The following is a 21,149-nucleotide window of genomic DNA, read 5'->3' on the forward strand; positions in this document are numbered from 1 at the left end:
ACAGACTCCAGGACAGGATTATCATTCATTGTTTTGCACCAGTAAGCACAGTAATACACAAAAGCATGCAAAATCATTTATGGTACAGAAAGATCCTGTAACTTTACTCCTCAAGTAACTGGCAAACATTCAATCCACTCCTATTTTTCTAGGAAGATAATTCCTGAGATGCAAACTTGAGTTGTATGTTGGCAGTTTCAGACACTGCACTTCAGTGAAGCATACAGAAACAACTTGATAGGGACATAACAAAACAGGAACAAAATATTATCTAATACAGATACTCAGAGGCAAGACATGTTCATGGGGTTAAATTACAGTAAGCGGTGGGCTTCTTTTATTTTGTTGAAAAGTACATCTTTTACTGGAGTCAACATAGTAATAAGATGAAAAGAGGTCCACTGGCAAGGGAGGAAAAAAAGCAAAAGTTTGGAAGTACTTGATAACTAAAATAAATGACAGCTTTTCAATATCCCATAGGCAGGCTGTAGTAGATGGTATTTTCCCACATCCACGGAGAAAGCAAAGTCTTTGACTGGTGTAAATCAGTTTAGCACAAATGGTGGTCTGTCTAGATAAAACCTGCACTACTTGTTTCTCTTAATAGATAATATAGGTAAGATCTAGCTTTCACTCCGACCCATGCTTTAACACTCAGAGTTTATCCATATTTAATTACAATTTTATCACACTTCTCTAATCAAATAAATTTACTTTGTCCTCCAAGCAATCACCTCAGTATTCCAGTATGTAAAAAATACTTTCATTATGTTTATTATAAAAATATAAATGTTTCCACTACAAATCATTTTACATTAGTAAGAGGCCATCTACAATTGCACAATATATAATCTAAATGAGTAAGTAATGCTTTGAAATACGAGTTAAAGTAAATACATATTATCAATCAAATCACATCTATACATTACTTATTGAATGCTAAATAACAGCACAAAACTAGATATGTTAACAGAAATAAATAAAATGGAAACTATATTTAAAGATACAAAACCAATAATGCGGCATGTCATTTTGTGAGCAGTTGCATTTTGCTTGATGTTGATAACCGATGCAAGTTCTGTACAGGAAGATGGCCACACGAATTCTAGTATCTCTACTCCACAATGAGGAATTGTACACTGCTATGTATACATATGTACATGGGGACAGGGAGTATAGGATGTTTGCAACAGAGGCCACTTACAGTACAAATCAACAGGGAGAGAAAACTAAATGTATTTTCAAACTCTACTACTAATAGCAAAGAAAAGCAAAACTGAGTTTCTTTTTCTCCCAAGCATCAGTGAGATTTAATCTTTTATGCTGAGCATGCTGAAATAGTGGGCAAGGAACATGATATGATCCTAAGAGAAAATTGAGGGTGGTCGGTGTAGTTTTTCACTTGTCATCTAAACCTCTAAGAACTGGTTCTGTGTTTTCAGACGCATTTCACAGATGTCTTCCCGCCAGCCCAGCCCTCTCGTCCCCCGTCTCCAGCAGCAGAATGAAGCTGAAGGTCATGGGGAACATGTTCTAAAAAGCTGTCCCCACACAGACAATGTCTGCAAATGGATTTTGGCGACTTAAATTCACTAACAATGTCTGATTTGGAGCAATCTCAAACTGAGGAGAAGAAAGATTCCAAATAAGCTACGCAATGGATAATACAGCTTTTCTATTCAGCATGCTGCATTTCACGATAGGCTGTGGCAGATAAAGCAGAAATGTTCTTCACATCTTATGCGCTTTATTTTCATTTTCTTCCTCTTCTCATTTTTTATTTTGATGCAATAGAAACCCCATTCCTTTTCCTTTCATAAAATATCACTAATTATTATCCTGTGTGTTTCAAATGAGTCCTTTACAGCATACTCACTGCCAGCACTCATTAAAAAAGCTTCTAACTCTGCTTCTATTTAGCAATGTGGGGTAAATGCTGTGTCTCTACGTTTTCTAAGTCCTGGACCCATGAAGATCAATTTAAACATCAATTCAGCCACACATAATCCAAGGAACTGATTCTTCCATTACTTATATGCCCTATGCTACAAGGAGGTTAAAAAACCAAACCAACACAAGAAAAAAACCACAACTGGTTACCTGCTTTTGCATGCACATTGAAAAGTGGTGTGCCATATAGTCATCTGCATCCCACGCAGTCTTGGACTTTTAGGGACTCACTGTTACATCAGAACCAGTCTAGATTCCAGCATGGCAAATTGAGAATCAGAGTGCTTTCCACTAGTGTCCAAAGCCTAATGTCTGGTGCGTGGCATCAGATCTAGAGCATTAAGAAGCTTGCCTCTATGTAGCACAAGAAATGTCTCACACTGATTTAAACCCTTCATTTTCAAAGTGAAGAGTTGCATCTGCTCAGAAATGGGACTGATGGACTACAGAGAAACAGCTTAAGAGTTTGCTACTGGGAAGATGCTGAAGATGGGGGAGGGCTTTCAAATCCCAATTTTCAGGCTCCTTTTTCCACTAGGAAATATGAATGCTCTCCTAAAGACAGGCTCCTTTATGTTTTCTTTCAAGGAACAGGTGCCTAGGGAACCTGTGTCAAAAACTCAAGTCCCCTGCAGCGTGGCAGTGCCTGGAGAGACGTCTTTGAGCTCAGACTCAGGTATAACTACATACCAAAGTCCCATTTCACAGCTTGTCATCCTTTTAAACAAGCTACTTATTCATGCAAGTCACCATCTCAGCATAACTACAAGTGGCTGCCCACATGGTAGTACATGTCCCAGTTCCCAGTGTCAGGAGCAGAGCCCTGCCAGACAGAAGCCAGAAATGGACCATTCCCCAGTGAATTTAAAAACCATCCTCAGTTAATGCAGGATGCAACCCTGACTCTCTATGTTTGCTAGACAAATCTCCCATTTGAGAACAGGGGTCCTTATTCTGATAAGAAAGCAGGCCTTTGGGAAGTAAATGAGATGTGTGTGCTTGACCAGGGCAAATACTGATCTTGAGATCAATATGCACACAACTCTGCCAAAACCCAAGCCCGGGTTACAATACCCTTATGGTCAATGGGAGGAATTTCAACAAGTCCAGATGCTTTGTCTAGTGTCAGAGCTGGAAAAAAGACCCATCTTTCTTTCCTTCTGTACTTCATGTATGATGTTATGAGTATAAAATAATCCAGTAATTAACCCTCAGTCGACTTCTCAGGTTGAACTAATGAACTTCTGATAACATTTGGCACTTGGCAATAATACAGCCAGGTTAAGGTATTTAAGTATAAATATAAACAATAATGGAAAAAAACCCCAAAGGAAATAAATAAGTCTTTTAAAAATTAAGACTTGTTCTATTTAAATGAACACAATTAGGGAAGCTAACATAATGGCGAAAATCTTTTGTCAACTAATGCAAAGCCACTACAAACTTTATTTCGGTGTTCCTTTCTGAAGTGGAAATAGCATGTTACAATGACATTATAGTAAATATGGCCAGACAGGTTGTGAGGTATTGTCCTCTATTTTCCTTGCTTTTAAAGAAATAAAATACCTGTTACAGATCTCTTCTGTATAAAAATACTGCAAGTCTTTCTTTCTTCTTGTTTGCTGTATAGATCAAATACACAGCTTTTATGTCCATGGGTTTCTCGTGTTATTCAGTCACTTAATATTCAAATGGCTCTAGGTTTTAGTATCACTGGTTTTTACTTGGAAGGATTTTTACATATTTCTTTTTCTTTTGAAATTTACTATCTGCATTAACAGTCAGTCAAGAGCACCCACCCTTTAGGATTAACAGATAGAAAACAAGTTCGCTCCTATTTTTAAGGCATTTATACTCAACATTTGAGTATCTTAGTGGGTTTGAAATTTCAACCATTAGGTTTCCAAAGCTGTTGCAAAGAGCTCCTTTAAATTCTGCCGTTTATCAGCCATCACTTTTGACCTGTGACGCAACTTTTCTTCTCTCCTGAGCAACATCATTTTGGTACCTTACACAGGAACAGGGCTGTTCTTTGTGTGAGTTTCTAGAGCTTTGATACTGCTCACAATCTTCTTTTGAGGCCCCACAACTGTAACACCAACTTTCTTCATGTCACTGGAAAAAAAGGGAAGATGCATCAGTTTCAGCATACTGTCTCTTGCGTTTCCCAGCATTGATGCGAGCAAACAGCAATCAACTCGGTCATCTTGTACTGCCGCAGTGGAGGAGCCCTCCAGGTATGGTGGCATTGCTGAAAGACAAGCTCTGGTACAGAAAATACTGACAGACATTGTATGAAAGCAGCAGGAGGCAGCAAAAAAAAAGGAGTAAAAACTCATCTAGCCTTTTCGTGTTTGCTTACCTGGAAGGAAAGACAATGAAACAGTGATACAGGCACTGGGATTTAGGGGCAAGAGGCTCAATTCTGGGCCAGCTGCAATCTTGAGCCTCTCTAACATCTCCAATCCCTGTTAGGCATTTCCTGAGCAGTGCTGACATCTCGCTATCATGTGCTGAGCCCTCTGAACCGTTGTCGTAACTCTGGTATCAGCTTGGAGATTAACAGCTGCATGGCAAAGATTCCAGTATCTACCCTGTATTTCACCTCTCCTTTCTCCAGGCTGCCCAATCCCTTTGTTCCTTCTGCAACACACAAGTGGTTTAACACTTGTGAAGGGCTCACAGGAAACTGGGCATTCCTAGAGGATTCCTGCACTGTCCCCAAAGGGTGTTATAAAAAGACATTATCAAGCTTTTTATAGTTGCAATAATACAATAATTAACAGCATTGATCTGTTTAACTGTAGGTACCACAGCTGCTGCTTAAAAAATAGTTGTACACCCAGCTAGCCCAACAGGGAATCAAGATTTCCTTTGGCACTAGGTTTATAACTGTACTTGATGTCTTTTCAGTTGGAGGGAGAACACTACCCTGCTCTTGCTTATCACCAAGACGAAGGCGGATTGCATTTAAATGGAATAAACTTGCAAGTTGTAAACTTCCAACTTTAGCGTGTTTAAATGTCAAAACAGGAGGCAGGAGGGAGTTCAGTCTCTGAATAATTATTAGCATGTAGGAGGAAAACAGCTACAAAGAGCTTGCTCTGTCTCACTTGGTTTGATGGAATATGGGATGAGCAATAAAGGAAAGACTGACACACATGTCAGTTGTAGGGAAAGCCCGTATAAAAGGCTGAATATAAAAAAAATCAACAGAGAAACTCTGAGTGAAAGAAAAAATGATGCTGATGTACCAGAGGATGCACGGTGTTACTGTAGCAGAAGAAACTGGGAAATTCCTTGTCATCAGTGAGAAAAAGTTATAGAATCATAGAATAGTTAGGGTTGGAAAGGACCTTAAGATCATCCAGTTCCAACCCCCCTGCCATGGGCAGGGACACCTCACACTAAACCATGTCACCCAAGGCCTCATCCAACCTGGTCTTGAACACTGCCAGGGATGGAGCATTCACAACCTCCCTGGGCAACCCATTCCAGTGCCTCACCACCCTAACGAAAGAATTTCCTCCTTATATCCAATCTAAACTTCCCCTGTTTAAGTTTTAACCCATTACCCCTTGTCCTGTCACTACAGTCCCTAATGAAGGGTCCCTCCCCAGCACCCCTATAGGCCCCCTTCAGATACTGGAAGGCTGCTATGGGATCGTGTCCTTCACACAGTCACCAAAGCATCTAGGTTTCCTGCAGGTGTACTGCAACTGCAACAATAATTTATATTTGTCTCTTTAAATGTAGGAATAGAATGGAACAAACGTAAGAATATCCAGTAAAAGCTCCATATACAACCACTACTGCTGTACTTGTGGCTAAACTTGTACTGCCCGCCACGCCAGTGAAGAAGAGCTGTAGTCAATTCAAACTTACTCTGTAGAAATCTTGGCTATTGTATCACAGGAACTGTATTCCACACCTGTGAAAATGTCTTTGCACTGCCCTGTCCGAAAACCATTGAGCCAATCACCCGTCGTGCGGAAGGCTGAAATGTCAATGTTACTTTGGTCCAGGAGAAGATTTGATGGCCTGAAATAAAGAAAGGAATGCAAGGAAAGTTAGAGAGCAGAGATACATATGGATTTATTTTGTGTCTAAACAGCACTGGCAGGAGCTTCCAGGGTAGACGTGGTTCTCCTATTCATCTGTGGAAGTTATCTGCTGTTGAAGTGACCACATGTACTTATGCTGGCAGCTCTGATGAACACGGCATAATCACCCCACTTCAGAGCGCCAGCTTCTTATGCCGATGTTTAAGTCACTGAAGCATCACCAATTCATGAAGTGTATTGCTACCTTACAATTTAATGTGCGAAGAACTTCCCTTATTGCAAATGGCAAAAAATGACTGTTCCCACATTGATCCAGAAATTCAGCTCTGCCTGCTATGAATATGCTTGGTTTTGTGGTCTTGAGAGCATACTGTAACTTCCTACTTGAGAGCATCAAGACTAAAAGCAAATGCCAGGCCTTGCCTATGAAGTTGCTAGAGTCAGGTTCTAACACACATCATTTTAGCCATCTAACAATACTACAGATAAGCCTAGCCAGTTCTATGGGCTAGTGTTTCAGAACATGGACAGATACATATATTTCCAGGCATGAGGTTTTTCCTACCTGAAACAGGTCTTCCAAGCAAACAGCTTGGAGGACACATGCAGCTCTTAGATAGATGAACCTGCTCTCAGCTGTTCCTCCTCATTGACTTCCTATCTTATTCTAAGAGGTGTGAGAAGCCCCTAATAGCAATATGATCAGTAATTTCTTTCTCCTGACAAGAGATCTTACTGATTCTAGTCGCCTTTCTCTCTTAGTGCTAATTAGTACAATAATGACTTCCTCAACTAGTCAGATGTTATTAGAGACATCAACTCTTATTTCTGCAATTTTCCCTCCACTGATAAACATAGGTCCACACTAGACAGCTTTCAGCCCCCAGTCAGAAACATACGTGCTCCATTTTAAGTGAAATGTCTAAGGTGTCTACCTCAGGCTTAAAGCTAAGCATGTGCTTAGCTGTGCTACTGTTATTGTGCTACTCATAAGCACAGGAGACTGAGCTAGAGGATATTCAAAGCAGTTATCACTGCATCTTTACAGTCTATTTTCTGCCCCACAATTCTTTTTCCCTGTGGTTGTAGTGAAACAACACTTGCACAGGAGTTTGACTACTACAGCGGAATATATCTGACGTCACTTTTGTGACTGGGAAGAAGTGAAAATGAGAGGTGGTCAGACTAACACCATCATCTAAAGGCAGTGATTACACATTGCAAAGGGTACTTGACAGCTGCTGGTACTGGCGAAGTAATCTGGATTGTAAAACACCCTCTTCACCTCAAACCCAAGCCATCTCTGAGCACTGGACAAAAGAAATGGGGAGAGATTGTAAAGACACCAAAGAGAACAGAGTAGTTAAATACAGGTAAATTTAAGCTCATAAGCAGCCTGGAAAACCCAAGCAAAACTTCTTAATCCCAAAAGAAGTTTTTATTAAGTTTGAGATCAGCGGCACTGCAATAATACCCTTAGTAGAACTATGACAACAATAGTACTTAGTAGCAGTACCACAATAATAGTACTTAGTAGCAGTACTACAATAGTACAACTGTACCCTTGCAGTACACATGCTTTTCAGTGAAATCAGGAGATGCCACATCAATTACACCAAGACTTTTACCTCTGAAGAAAAGAACAATATAGCTTTGTGAAACAATAACTTTTGGTATTGGCTACATATTAAACAGCACCTTCTCCTTCTGATGATTCACCAAGTGTTATCAATCAGTTGACTTCTTTCAGGCTCAGAAAAGTATTTTCATGTCTTTTTCCCTTCTGCGATGGCGGACCATAATTAAAAATGCTTCAAAATTTTAACTTCCAAACCACAAATGGACATAACATTGCTGAAGATTTACCATCAATGTTCACCAGGTCTCCAAGCAGCAATATCCCTTATAGGACACTTTTCACCTGACTGCCTTCCCTCCAGAGCCCCAGCCATGACAAGGAGCTGCTGCAAATGACCATGATCACTGGCATCAGCTATGGACCTCGCATCCTGAGAGCAGCTGCAGATGGAAAGGAAAGAGACAGGTAACACTAGAAACCTGCTCTGCCCCCAAAACACTAAAGAAGGGAAAGCACAGTGTGGCCACAGAGACACAAAGGCCGAGCTGAGAACAGAAGCTGCAGCACACTCCGGGTTACTGTTCTCATCTTAAAACCAGATCTTAGGCACCTTTGTGACACAAAGCTTTAAACACTCTCCAGTTAAAGGCTTAGGTTTGATAATCAGGTCCAAAACAGTCTTATTCAGTAGCTGTACAGCCTGCATCTCCCGGACTACTGTTTGTTCCAAGATGAGCCAATGCTTTTTATTTATAGTTGTCTGGGTATAGCATCTGGAATCCCAAGACATTTATTAAGAGTATTTATGAAGTGCTCTTAGTGATAAAGCATAGAGACTTTTTCTTTTCCAAGCCTAGTATGTCTTTTTAACTTAAATCCAATAAAGCAAGGCCTGACTCAAGAATCACTAATGAAAAAAAAAGAAAAGTATAAACAAGTTGAAATAGAACAGGTCTCTAGGATTAGGAATTAGAATGGCCCAAAAGAGCTTTTATGTTTATTACTTGGATCAAAGCATCATCGAGACAAAAAATATGACCTAATTTTAATGCAAGTGACCTCAGAATAACCAGCACTGTAAAGTATCATTTTTCTCCTTGTAGGATTCCAAAGAAAAATTAGTTACTTTCCTCCTCAGAGAGGACATCTGGACAGTTTATCAATGAGCAGGAATTTGTCTCACTTCGAAGAGTCTGTGATGTCTCCTCACATGCACCAAGGGAAAGCTGGGCTTTCAGAGCATCTGCACACATAGGCAGTTTTTCCCCCCCTCGACCCAGCCCCTAGACAGAAGGTCTGAACATGAAATTTATGGTCTGGGTGATGTGCGCCATGAGCTCACACTTTACTAGACAAATTAGATGGGTTGCAATCCACGCAGCTGTAAACGGTGTCCTGCAGGGTTCCACCTGATCTTTTACAGCTTTTCATAAATCAGTACCTACTAGCTTCAGAAGAGAGTCATTAAAAAGAAATCATGGAAATTACATGTTTGCTCAGGGGAAGTGAAATGGAACATTTCCCTCTGTCTTGTCTTCTTTCCCCTCTTTTTTTCTTTTGGAACTCTTTTTACTTTGTTGCTTTGACCAACAACAATATACCCTGTCATGTTGTCTTTTGATAGTCATGGAAAGACTTTCTGTCCTGTTCACCCTGAATGTGTGTCTAACTACAGAACTTTATTTACTGACATGTGGTGCACTGAAAATCAGCAAGACTCAGGTTAGAGAGACAATTTTAACAGCAAGGTACCAGTTACAAAATACCCCGTTGCTGAAAGCTTTCTCTGGATGTGCTCATTATGTTAACAGTTGGAATTAACCTTTGAGTCATCTGCAGTAGCGAGAACAACTATAGTTTGTTATCATTAGCACAGCCTTTTGTCACAACACAGGGAAACTTATGCTGCACCATCTAGTAATGACAAAGACACAGAAAATGTCATTACAACCATTCCCAACACAGCATGAAAATCTCATCTCTGGTAGGCTGCTGCCTGGCAAGAAACGGGTACATTAACTTGTAAAATCCAGGAACCGAGGCAAATAAAAGGAAAATATCCTTCCACTTCTTCTGCATGAGGGGTAGCATTCTGCAGATACACTGAGGACTTGTGTACATCTGATCCTGGACTCCTATTGCAGCAGCCTCCTTCTTTCCATCCCTTCCTCCAAACAATACAACCAACCTTAAGTCTGTAAATCAGGACTTCCCCTTCTGCAATCAGTTTCTTTTAAATGGGAAAGCATTTAAAAATCATAAAGTAATTTCCTGTGGCAAATTTTAGGTAATTATAGCCTGATTTTCTAAAGTGAAATTGCTCCCTAGGAGGGAGCCAGGCCTTGTTTGAACACAAATCCTGTGTGCTTTACGATCATGGCAAGCTAAAGCACAGAATTTGGGTCTAACATGAAGGGTATCTTCTATTTCAAGAGGAAAATAAACCAAAAACCAACACATGGCATGCAAAGCAAACTTTAGTTTTATCTTTTGCAGCAAGCAGTATCGTAAGTACACATGTGTATCAACAGGAGACTAGTAAATAAATGACATGCCAAGGAGAAGTAAAGTCGTTGTGTTTACTTGATTATCCCTGGACCTTAAAGATAAATCTTTGGAGTTCCACCTCTTCATGCTAATTTTTAAGGCACTCTTAGCAAAATCTGTAACTTAGTCCTAAAATACATTTCACCTCCTAGGGTGACACATTTGCTTTCCCTAAGGGGCTATATCTGATGCATGCACACTCGCAGAATAAGAAGGTCGTGACCACTCTCTGAAGTCAAAAGAGAGCTGGAGAAACAGAGGGATAATACAAATAACCAACAAGGAAAAGAATGCAGGTGAGGCTGATGGTCTTCTGCAAAGAATTAAACCTCTCTAGACATCATCCTGGACTTCTTGTTTTCTAGCTCCATGTTGCCTGCTGGCAAAAAACTTAACCACAGCTTGCTCTAGGATAAAGCACAGATAAAACCTCAACTGCCACATAGGTCAGTCCTTCTGCCTTCCTTACTCCTTTAGCTGCCACTCAGAACATGCATTTCTGGGGGCTTATATCCTTTCAGTGCCCCAGTGAGGCAATAAATCATATGGGTGGGTATATCATGCTCCTCAATTTACTTGTTCCCACCACCAAACCACTGAAGACAAAAAAGACCAGCACGCTGCTGAAATGCTTTTCTTTCTCTCATAATACAGCTTAAGCTGCGTTTTTAAGCCACAAAAGTAACATCACACGGCCATTTCCTGGGATGTGTAGCTGGCCCAGAGACAGACCCTTAACAGCAATCAGTCATTATTGTTAGGACAGCCTACAGGCTCTTTACAAGAGGGAGAGAAAAATGCCTCCGAGAGCTCTTAAAATGCTTTCCTGGCTCTTGCATCTACCTTTTGGTGTATATGATTTGCCCCTTACATCTCACATTTGGCCGCGTTGTAAATTCCTACAGACTTTTGCAGCGGCGTTCGCAGCATCAGGCAATGGCTCTGTGCGCTTTCTTTTCCAGCGTTTCCAGTGCAGACCTGCCATTAACGCTAACGAGGGCTTCACATTGTAAACCCGGCACATCGAGCTGAGAACAGCAGAACAAACCCCCCCCACCCCCCCACCCCCCCCCTTCCCGAAATCACAGTGAGCAGCAAACGCTCACGATTGGGCCACCCGCTGATGTTACTATTGAAATTATACAGTACCCAACTCGGTCTGCTGCGAATTCTCGTCTGAGTTTCACCACCCGAGTCAAATTAGAGGTGTGAAACTGCAAATAGATGTTTTACTGGCTCGGTTAACAGTGAGCCCCAGCGACTTGGAACTTTGAAGGCACAATGGCCAATTCGTGTCTGCCTCAGGCGTGGTATTAATGACTGCTGGGAAAGTCAGGTGAAAATAGGGCTTTTCAGCCTCTAGCATGCTAACTAGCTCAAGTCCCTGAAAAACCTCCGCAGTTTAAGCCCTGGATTCCTCACCCAACCCAAACTATGATTAGACACCAAGGAATATAATTTAATCTTCCATTTTACTTTGTGATTCGTACTTAAGTTTCCCCCCTCCTCCATAAATTCACTATTTAATGTTTCACAGACTTAAGAAAAGAGAACTGGTGTTGTAAGCTTACATTACTTGAATTCTTTTAGAGCAAGCAGTCCATTTTAGGTCACGGATTATACTGTTGCTGGGTTTTGAACGAGGCTAAATATTCACACGTAGGCTTGCATTACACAGCCTTTGGCCAAAACCAGACTGGGCTGTTAACGCCTGGACAACCTCAAAACATAAACCCTCTCTGAAATGCTCCAAGTAACACTGAAATCTCCTTCCTTCATCTCTCTAGTCTAGAAGGTCCTAACAGGGACAAGCAAACAAGCAATATTCAAGCAGGTCAGCAATGAATGTCAAGCATCTGAAGCCTTCTGACCTGAAAGGCAGAACAAGAGAACACTTCAACAAAATGTTCAGCCAACACAAATAGTTATTTTGTTGCAAATATTATTGTAAAACCAGGGCTCGAATTATGCTGCATAACGAAGCAGCCTGAATTTTTTATTTGACCTGTGCACTGCTCCTATTGAGCTTAATTTCCATAGATACCCTACCAAGCTACAGCATACTGGAGTTTCCACTGAATCATCAGATTTTAAGTGGAAACAAACTTTGTGAGAAGCAAACTTAGATTTTTAAATTGCAAATGATGCCTCTGGACATTCGAGAGCAAGCATTACACTTGACACCATCGAGAGCAGCACAATAACGGGCAACAAAGCACATGCTTAGCAGTGAACACTTGCAGTTAACTACCTGCAAACAACAGGTCCTCCCGAAACCGCTCAAGGAAATTGCTCCAGTGAATAATTCAAACATCACATCCAACTCAAGAAAATCAGGATAGGGGTGTAAACAACTTGCTAATACGTGAAAGAACATGCGAGGAATTATCCATACACATTTTGGCTTTCATATTTTCACCAGGAAAAGTAACTGACCCTGGCCTCCTACATTTCCTGGACTATATTAAAAGAATTTCAGCTATGCTTTTACAGAAAATAAACGACTTTCTTGTTTTTTTTCCAGCCTTTCTTGTTTTCTATAACAATAGAAGTAGAACTTACAGTTTAAATGGAGAACTTTGACACATTAAAGAGCTCTGAAACCAAATCTACCACCAGTGTTGCAGTACAGTCCAGAAATAAAGCTTTTCCTTTCCAATATAATTGCATATTTTGAATCAGCTCTTGACTTTGCATATGTATTCAGAAATCCCACCCTTTGCAACACTTAACATTTATGGTGTTAGCCAGAGCAGAGAAGTGGACTAAAAGGAATGCTTGAAATTACAAAAGAAAGCTCTCCTTCAGAAGCTTCTATACGTTAGAACATAGAATCAGGTTTTTAACTCTTTGACTGATCTTTTGACTAATCTTAAACTGAAGGACTGACTGAAAAGCTGCTTGGCTGGCTGATGCTGCAAGCAGTGCTTGGAGAGCAGAGGGAGGTGTCTATGAAGTGCAAGAGTGTCCTGTCTCTGTTTATGAAACCAATTGGCTTTACTGAAGCTCACTGCCTTTGCTGAAGATGCTTTGTCTTTTCCATGTATTTCATACTAAAGGTAGCACCATGCCAGAAGAAACAGATGCTGAATCCTATTAACAGCTGCTGGTTAGCCTGTAAGTAACACCTTCATCTTCAAAGATTTGGGGCAAACTTGCTAATTAATCCTCCTGTGTGGAAAGTTAATTTAAATTGTCAGAGACACAGAAAAGTTAGCTAAACAAAATAACAGTTTTCAGCCCAAATAACACAGCTGCCTTTGAAATGATGGTGTTTTGACATTGTCTGAAATAAAATGAGAGCCAACAGATTTTGCAAAACATATGATAGCTGCATATCCAAATCGAAAACTGTTTTACAGATGTGTTTGAAACCACATTAGTGGCATCTTTGTAAGAAGTGGACAAAAAGAATCAGGCAGTTTTACAGAACCGTAAGCAGTAAGACGTGATAAAGACTTCTCCAGGTCGAATGCTTGGGCTAGATATGAACTGCGAATAAAAATAGTGAATGATAAATGTCCCATTAAAATCTGCTGTCTCTGAGACCCTCCTCCCAATTCGCAATGCAAAATTAGGACCTGTGAAGACCCAAAGAAACTAACAAAATTGTCAGCTGTTAACCCTGAGGGATTGGAAAATAATGATCTTTGCTACAAGGAAGACTATCAGCTTTTGATTTTCTGCATTTGATGTATGAGACAAATTGCAATCCTTACACTTAGATAGAGCTATTAATACAGCCAGAAACATGCACCAAAATAAATGGTTACAGACCACTTAATAAAGAAAACTCCTGAATTCTCAGCTGGTTTTCTCCCCTTATTTGCAATATAATTCTTTCCTCCTTTCTTAAATTTGTGCTTGCAGTATTAGAAAGAGCACCCCAGTGATTTTCACTTTACCAAAAGGTTATACAGAAACAAAAGCAAACAGAGAAGCAGGTTGGGTTTTTGGATGTGGATTCCTCATCAGTTTTGGAAGCAATTGGAGAGCTCACAGAAATCCAGAATTTCTAAAAAATCATGTGTTGGAATTAGAAATATAGATTTTTTTTTTTTAATAATTTTTCTTGGCAGATGCTGTGGATCAACTCGACTATTCCCATTTTATAGCAAGCTCATGAAGACTAGGTGACTTTAGTCACAGCTACATCACAGATGTGAACATACACAGCAATTATAGGAAAGCTGCCATAACACTTGGGTTGCCTGAATACCCTATCACAATCCTTATACCTCAAGATCACACTGTCCTCCAAGAGCTTAATTCACTCTGGGACACAGAAATGCTTTAAATATATTTCTAATTACACACTGTGTTTTAAGTATCTTTTTTTCAAATGGATGTGTAAGAATAAAATTCATGTATGAAAAACGTAAAATTGCAATTTGAGAGAGCATCATAGATATACTATATTATATATATAATGCTGATCTTATATATATATATACATATACATATATGATTGGAATCAGAAATATAGATGAGAAAAAGAGCCAGAAATATAAATAAGTGGAAAAAAAATGAAACAAAGAAAATGAAATGTTAGGAGTATGTTTAAGATTTGCAGCATATATAAAGTATTTCCAGTTGCGTGACTCTTGGGTTACCTTTTTTTCCCACATAAATGAAACAGCAACTAATAAGCCCTTTCAGACCACAACCTCACTGACTGGCTAGCAGGTGGGTGAAGTGATTCTGTCTCTCTTACTCAAGTTGAGAAAACTTTCCATCTGCTTTGTATCTTCATGAAACATTCACAAATGTGAACTAATACACAGCGGACTCAAAAAATCATAAACTCAAGAAGAAAAATAATGAGCTTGATCAAAACTGGAAGAACTATGAACTCACTTCCACCCTAAAGATATCTAAACAACCTAAGGACTCTTGTTATGAAAATGAACATTATGCTCAGAAAACAGGAAAGAACAGCAAGACATAAATCAAATAAAAATATCATGAGGTTATGCTTTAGAAAACTGCATGACTTGTACCATTTCTTGTGTATCGAGTTCCGTGCCTACAGCCTTTTTGCAGAGCTAGATAACTCCAGGCAACCTAAAGGACACAAAACACCCATGTGCCTATAAACGGCGCAAGTCTTGTTAGCAAGAGCTTAAGGTGACCACCTGATTAAAAAGTGAATTTTGACAGCTAAGAATGAAATCAGCCGTTCTCTGTACTCAACAAGGAAGAGAAAAGGAATTTTCATGTGAATTTGAGATGAAACATTACACCAGGAAAGGTATTACAAAACATTTGCTGTGCTGAGGTTACAAAACCCTTTTGTCAACGTAATGTTCACATGCAGGTAGGATGGTCTGCAAAGAGATGATCAAGAAGGATAAAACCAATCCCTTGGGTACCAAGAAATTATTAGATGCCATGGGGTGGCCAGAGGGGATAGAAAACTGAAAGGGAAATACAGAACTGAAGACTTTTACTTCCCGCCTGTATTCCTATGTGGTATTAGTATAAAACGTGCCTGGGCTACAGCCTGGAATCAGATGTACAATCAAGCACATAGTGATCCTTCAGTTGGAGTCAGTTAACAGTAACGTATCACAGGACAGGGATATCCTATGCACCTCCAGCAATGTGTTTTTAAATAAGATACAACAGTGCTGTGACTATTTTAAACAAACATCAGTCCTAAAATCTGCAAGGAGAGACAGGCTTTGCTTCTGCAACAGACATCGTCAGCTTCAACATTTTTCCTGACTGAGTATATTCAGAACACCTACACGCACATGGTGGGCATAAAGCTTTAGCATTCTTCCAGTAGCACCACAGACGTGGGTAAAAGAGAGCTGGGACCTCTATAATTTAGATTAATTGCTTATTACAGGTATGAGGAGAGGTGCTGTGGGAGTACTACAGCCTCAAATAACAACTGAGAGCAGGCGTTAGAGCCAATGTAATCCCTTGGGCCCTCTGGGCTGAGTCGCAGAGTGCTTTACCTCTGCAGCAATGCCTGTCCCTTTCCAGCTGCTGACAGTACAAGGATACTGGCAGGGATCCGACTGCATGTCTCCTCAAGGAGCTGCCCTGACTCACCACCCTTTTGTATCAGTTACACATTCCTGCACATAAGGCTACAGCAAGATCCAAACCCATTTTAAGTCTGGCTCCTCATTTTTCTCTGTCAGTCTGTCAGAAACCAATGCTGGACCTCCAGTGTTCCGTCCCTGGCCAGCAACAGCATTGGCTCCCACTGCAGATAACCTGCCAGGCATGCCTCTCTGCAGGACACAAAGAGGGTACGGAGCTGGCTGCAGCTTTATAGGCACATCTGAGGTTTGAAATTAGTCGGTTTTAGAAGTGGTTACATGGGGGTGATCAGGAGTTTCTAAATCTGCATAGGGCTGCCCAGCACCCCTCACGTTGTCATACATAATTCTTGGTCATATTATAGTTTAAGGATAGACTGGGTTGGTCTTACAGGCACTGACAGGGTAAGAGTGAGACGGAGAGATCACGAATCACACATTCTCTGAACTGCTACAACTACTTTCCTAATAACTGCAACACCCATGCTGGTATGCCCACCACCTGGACCCCACAGCCCCTTGTCTGTCACTGGGGAGTGATGAGGAACAGTAAGACAGTCTAGCAGCCTTCTAGTACCTAAAGGGTGCCTACAAGAAAGCTGGAGGACTTTTTATAAGGCTATGTAGTAATAGGAATCAAAGATGATAGACTTGGATTAAACATAAGCAAGAAGTTCATTACTGTGAGGATGATGAGACAATGGAACAGGTTTCCCAGAGAAGTTGTGGTTGCCCCATCTCTGGAAGGCGTCCCTGCCCGTGACAGTGGGATTTGAACTAGATGGTCTTTAAGGTCCCTTCCTACCCAAACCAGTCTGTGATTCTATGATGGCTAAATCTGCCATCTGCATTTTTCCCACAAACCTCTGCTCAATCTTACAGTGGGTTTCATAACCCTAGCATAACAGCTTTTCACAATTAGAATAAATAATAGCAAATCAAGAATAAAAATAACAATAATAATAATAAAACCTCCAAAAGCAATAGCCAGGAAGCTTTCTCTAGCTTTCAAGATTACAAACAGCTGCAGTTAAAAGTTGAAAAAGAGGGTGAACAAATTCTAATTATGGAAGATGAAGAAATCAAAGACATTTATTTATGTGCAATGTAAGATCTAATATGTCACCTTGCCGCCGCATTGGTGATTATCTTCAGGCTGCTGGGATTACGGATCAGCTTATCCAGGATGCTGACAATCTGCTCAAACTTGGGTCTGTTGTTTCTGTCTTTCTGCCAGCAGTCCAGCATCAGCTGATACAAGGCAGCTGGGCAGTCCATAGGAGGTGGCAAGCGGTACCCTTCATCAACAGCCTTAATCACCTGCACAAGGATAAAAGTTTTTGGAGACTTAAAGGCACTTAAATCAACTCGTTTTTATCAGTTCTGCGAACCACATTAACATGGACATTCTGTGTTTAAACAAATGTGTTTATTCACTAATTGTCTTGTCATGTAATGCCTCTGGTTTATCTGCAAAGTAAACCAGGCAGTAAATTAGGCATACAGAAAGGGGAGTTAAGATACAGTATGTGACTTTGAAGAAGGTGAGAGTCTTGATAGGATCTTCAAAACTCACACTTGATTGAACTACATCCATAAACAACAGCTACAGTTAGTGGGGTGCTTATTTAACTATGCCAGACTTCAAAACGTCTTGAATATCTCTCATCTGATCACCCTTAGCAACACACACTTTCCACACTCACCAATGGGCACTGCACTTGGAGGAAAACCAACTCAGCCTCTCACGGGACACCCTGAACTGATAGATAGGAGGTCTTGTGGAGTATCGCACAGGGCCAGAAAATGCTGTTCAAACTTACCATGAGGATAACTGCACACTACTATGTAGGGTAGGCCCAATCCTTCTATCATTTGTCTGGATTGACAAAAAAGTTAGCATTGAATTTACATTGTTATGAAGTTTTGTAATACAATGATGCAATATTGCATCGTTGTATATATTCTTACAGTATCGACTGCATCATTGTATACATTGGGGTTTTATTCATGGTGTAATAGATGCTGCAGGACTGATCAATAGGTGTTATATCCTAGTGAAAAGGTTGTATTAAAAGGCTTCATAGCAATGATAAAGCCATATTCTGTAATGTTTTCCTTTTTATCTGGATTGGTTAATAAAAAAACAGGACAAAGTATTCTAAATCAGAACAGGGATAGGAAAACAGGCCATGGTTTAAGCAGCCACTAAGCAGAGGCACATAAACAGGTTAACCCTTCTGTTTCTGATTTTAATACAATATTATTAAAGGCATTCTGCTTATATCAGCTTATATAACACATTTTCTTAATCTCCAAAAAGAATGGAAAAGAACATTCATGACTAATTAAAAGAAATACATGGGGTTTTTTTGCAGAGACTTGGGTTCCAGAGGTACTAATTTGAAAGGAAGTTTTCTTCTCTTTTTCCTCATAAAGTAGTTTAGAAAATGTCTGACAACTGTATTACTGACTTTTTTTAATGTAGCACTGGTGACAATATATACCAACCCCTTGGAAAATCTATTTGTGTTAGTGCCTCTGCTGCAGGTAATTCAGTTCATAAGTAACTCCTGTGGAATAAATCTAGGATAAATAATACAACAGAAAAAAGATCCCAAAATAGATACAATAAAAATCTTATCTGGGGAAATGTTATGCTTCTTGCAAAAGTACTGGGAGAGATCCATTAATCATTTTGATTGCAGGCTTGGACAGTTTACTAATGTTGCAGAGAAGCCTGCATTGGAAGTCTCCTAATCAGATCACTCTACTTCTCTATTTTATCCCTTGATTACTTCCAGAAGTAGTTTGGTTTCATTAAACTCTTAGTAGAGATGCTTTGCTTCTCATTTTCACAAGCGCCAAGGACAACTGATTCTGTGTATTCGACACGTATAGAAAACATCTACAGAATATTATACAAGTGGAACCGAAAGGGATCAACAGACATTTAGGAGGGTTTTCTAACAATAAGCTAAGGAATGTAAAAAGTAATGACCTCATTGCAGTGGAATTGTTGGAATCATCCTACAGAAAACCACTAGCATGATGAAATCCTCTATTATGTTTCCTTCAGAGGTCCAAAATACCCTGCTACAAAGATCTTGGCTTTTTGTTAAGTTCATGAGGACTTTTACTTGACCAGGGAGATTTGGAGATCTTTATTTCTACATCTTATTCAATGTCAACGTCAAAAACTCAGAGCCACCTGGTTTCATTATGCTTCGCTTCCTTTCACAGCTTGATCCTGTATTTGAAGAACATAACTTAGATAACAATATACTCACATCCTGGTTGGACATCTCCCAGTATGGTCTCTCTCCATAAGACATCACCTCCCAGAGAACAATTCCATAGCTCCATGCATCACTGGCTGATGTGAACTTCCGATATGCAATGGCTTCTGGTGATGTCCATCGGATAGGAATCTTGCCCCCCTAAAATAAAAGTCCATTTCACTTCCATACAGTGAATATAATTTTGCACGATTGCTCGTCTTATCTCTGAGATTCCTAATTATCATTATATTGGTGTGTAAGCATAAGCTGGAAAATGCTACTGCCAAGAAAGCATCTTGTACCCTATAGATTGAAACCGTTACAGTGCAAAATATACTGAAGCCATAGATATATCTATAAATAGAGTGTACATACTGCATGCATGTACATATATACATATATGTACACATATATATTTATGAGTAGCATAATGTGCACAGATAATAATAAATGCTGTGTTAAGTATGGTTGATTTTCAGATATAAAATGGTTGGAAACTAGTAAGACAGTCATACAGCATTAAGGATGAAAAAGCTAGTACAAGATCCCTGATTAGAGCTAGACGCTTTTGCACAGCACAGAGGGCTGGATTTGGCAATTTGTAGAGTAACTCAAATGAATTCCCTTTTGGTGGGGACTCTGCACGGTTTCACCATGTTTTTTTAGGACACTCAAGGAAGAGAAGGGATCAACGATGTTGCTTTGTTTCAGTACCACCAACCCTCCAAATGCACAGAAGAAGGTAATGGCTGTGACCATACACACAAATATCCAACTCCAAAGCTGTTAGAGACAGTCAGAGAAAAACAGATTCAGATGGGGTCATCTGTTTAGAGAGAGTCCAAAATGTCTTCTGGGGAAGTGGTCTTGAACATGTTTTAGTCACAAGAAATACAAGCCATCGTTAAATCACATAAACTTGAAAATAATTAAAGCTACCATTACAATTAATAATGTTAGGGGAACATCTCTGATTATGGCCACCACTTGATGCCACAGGTCAGGTGTGTAACATGCACACAAGCAGCCGGAGGCTGAGTTTCTGTAAGATGAGAATGAGAGGAAAGAGACCATTTCTTGTGGTGCCTGCTTTTGACAGAGGTTTTTGAGACTCTGATTTGAGAGTCACACATGAGAAAGACATGTCTGAAAGACAGTGGTGCGTATTTTGTTACTCCAGGTAATTCTGGAGTGAATATATTTGAATACAGAACCCTCACAATAACCTGTGTGGGAAGGGAGTGCTCTTATTTCCACTGAATAACCAACAAGAAATAAAATGTATAGATACTAATGTTTTGCCTACCGTTCCATAAAGTGTACCTGTGCTGACAGCAGCCATACACTCACTATATTCAGCTTAACTATCTTGGCCAACAATAGAAATGAAGACATCAGTGTTAGTTAGAAACCTAAATACACTGAAGCCTAAGCATATGCAACTTTATGGCTAATATGGCACAAATTAGAATAAACATAAGCAACACAGGCAGGCCTGATTCATGCCATATAAGAAAGCCCTCAAGGCAGGCAGTAGTTATGTTGTTTTTCTTGCATCAGCATAATGTATGGTTCTGTGAAACGCAGAAACACCATTTTGGAGTTTTTAGACTATTACTCTCTTTAATCTGAATTTCCTTGGGTGGCTTCAGGCTCACTGTTTTAGTTACAC

The 21,149-nt window shown here is 40.0% G+C and overlaps 1 protein-coding gene across 1 annotated transcript in view; it reads right to left on the reverse strand.

Annotated features, from left to right (window-relative positions):
- Window positions 1–304: 304 nt before the first annotated feature.
- EPHA3 (EPH receptor A3) overlaps window positions 305–21,149 on the reverse strand; it is a 219,133-nt gene continuing 198,288 nt past the window's right edge. The window contains exons 14-17 of the mRNA XM_061342566.1: window positions 19,487–19,636; window positions 17,323–17,516; window positions 5,836–5,991; window positions 305–4,065 (exon numbers count right to left, since the gene is read on the reverse strand). Of these exons, the coding sequence (XP_061198550.1) occupies window positions 3,960–4,065; window positions 5,836–5,991; window positions 17,323–17,516; window positions 19,487–19,636 (606 nt within the window). The 3' untranslated portion in view covers window positions 305–3,959. The remainder of the gene's footprint in view (window positions 4,066–5,835; window positions 5,992–17,322; window positions 17,517–19,486; window positions 19,637–21,149) is intronic.

Source organism: Neopsephotus bourkii, unplaced genomic scaffold, assembly GCF_033783945.1.
Source record: "Neopsephotus bourkii isolate Nb327-2 ecotype Australia unplaced genomic scaffold, CSIRO-AGI_Nbou_v1 NB_1797, whole genome shotgun sequence".
Lineage (NCBI taxonomy): Eukaryota > Metazoa > Chordata > Aves > Psittaciformes > Psittacidae > Neopsephotus > Neopsephotus bourkii.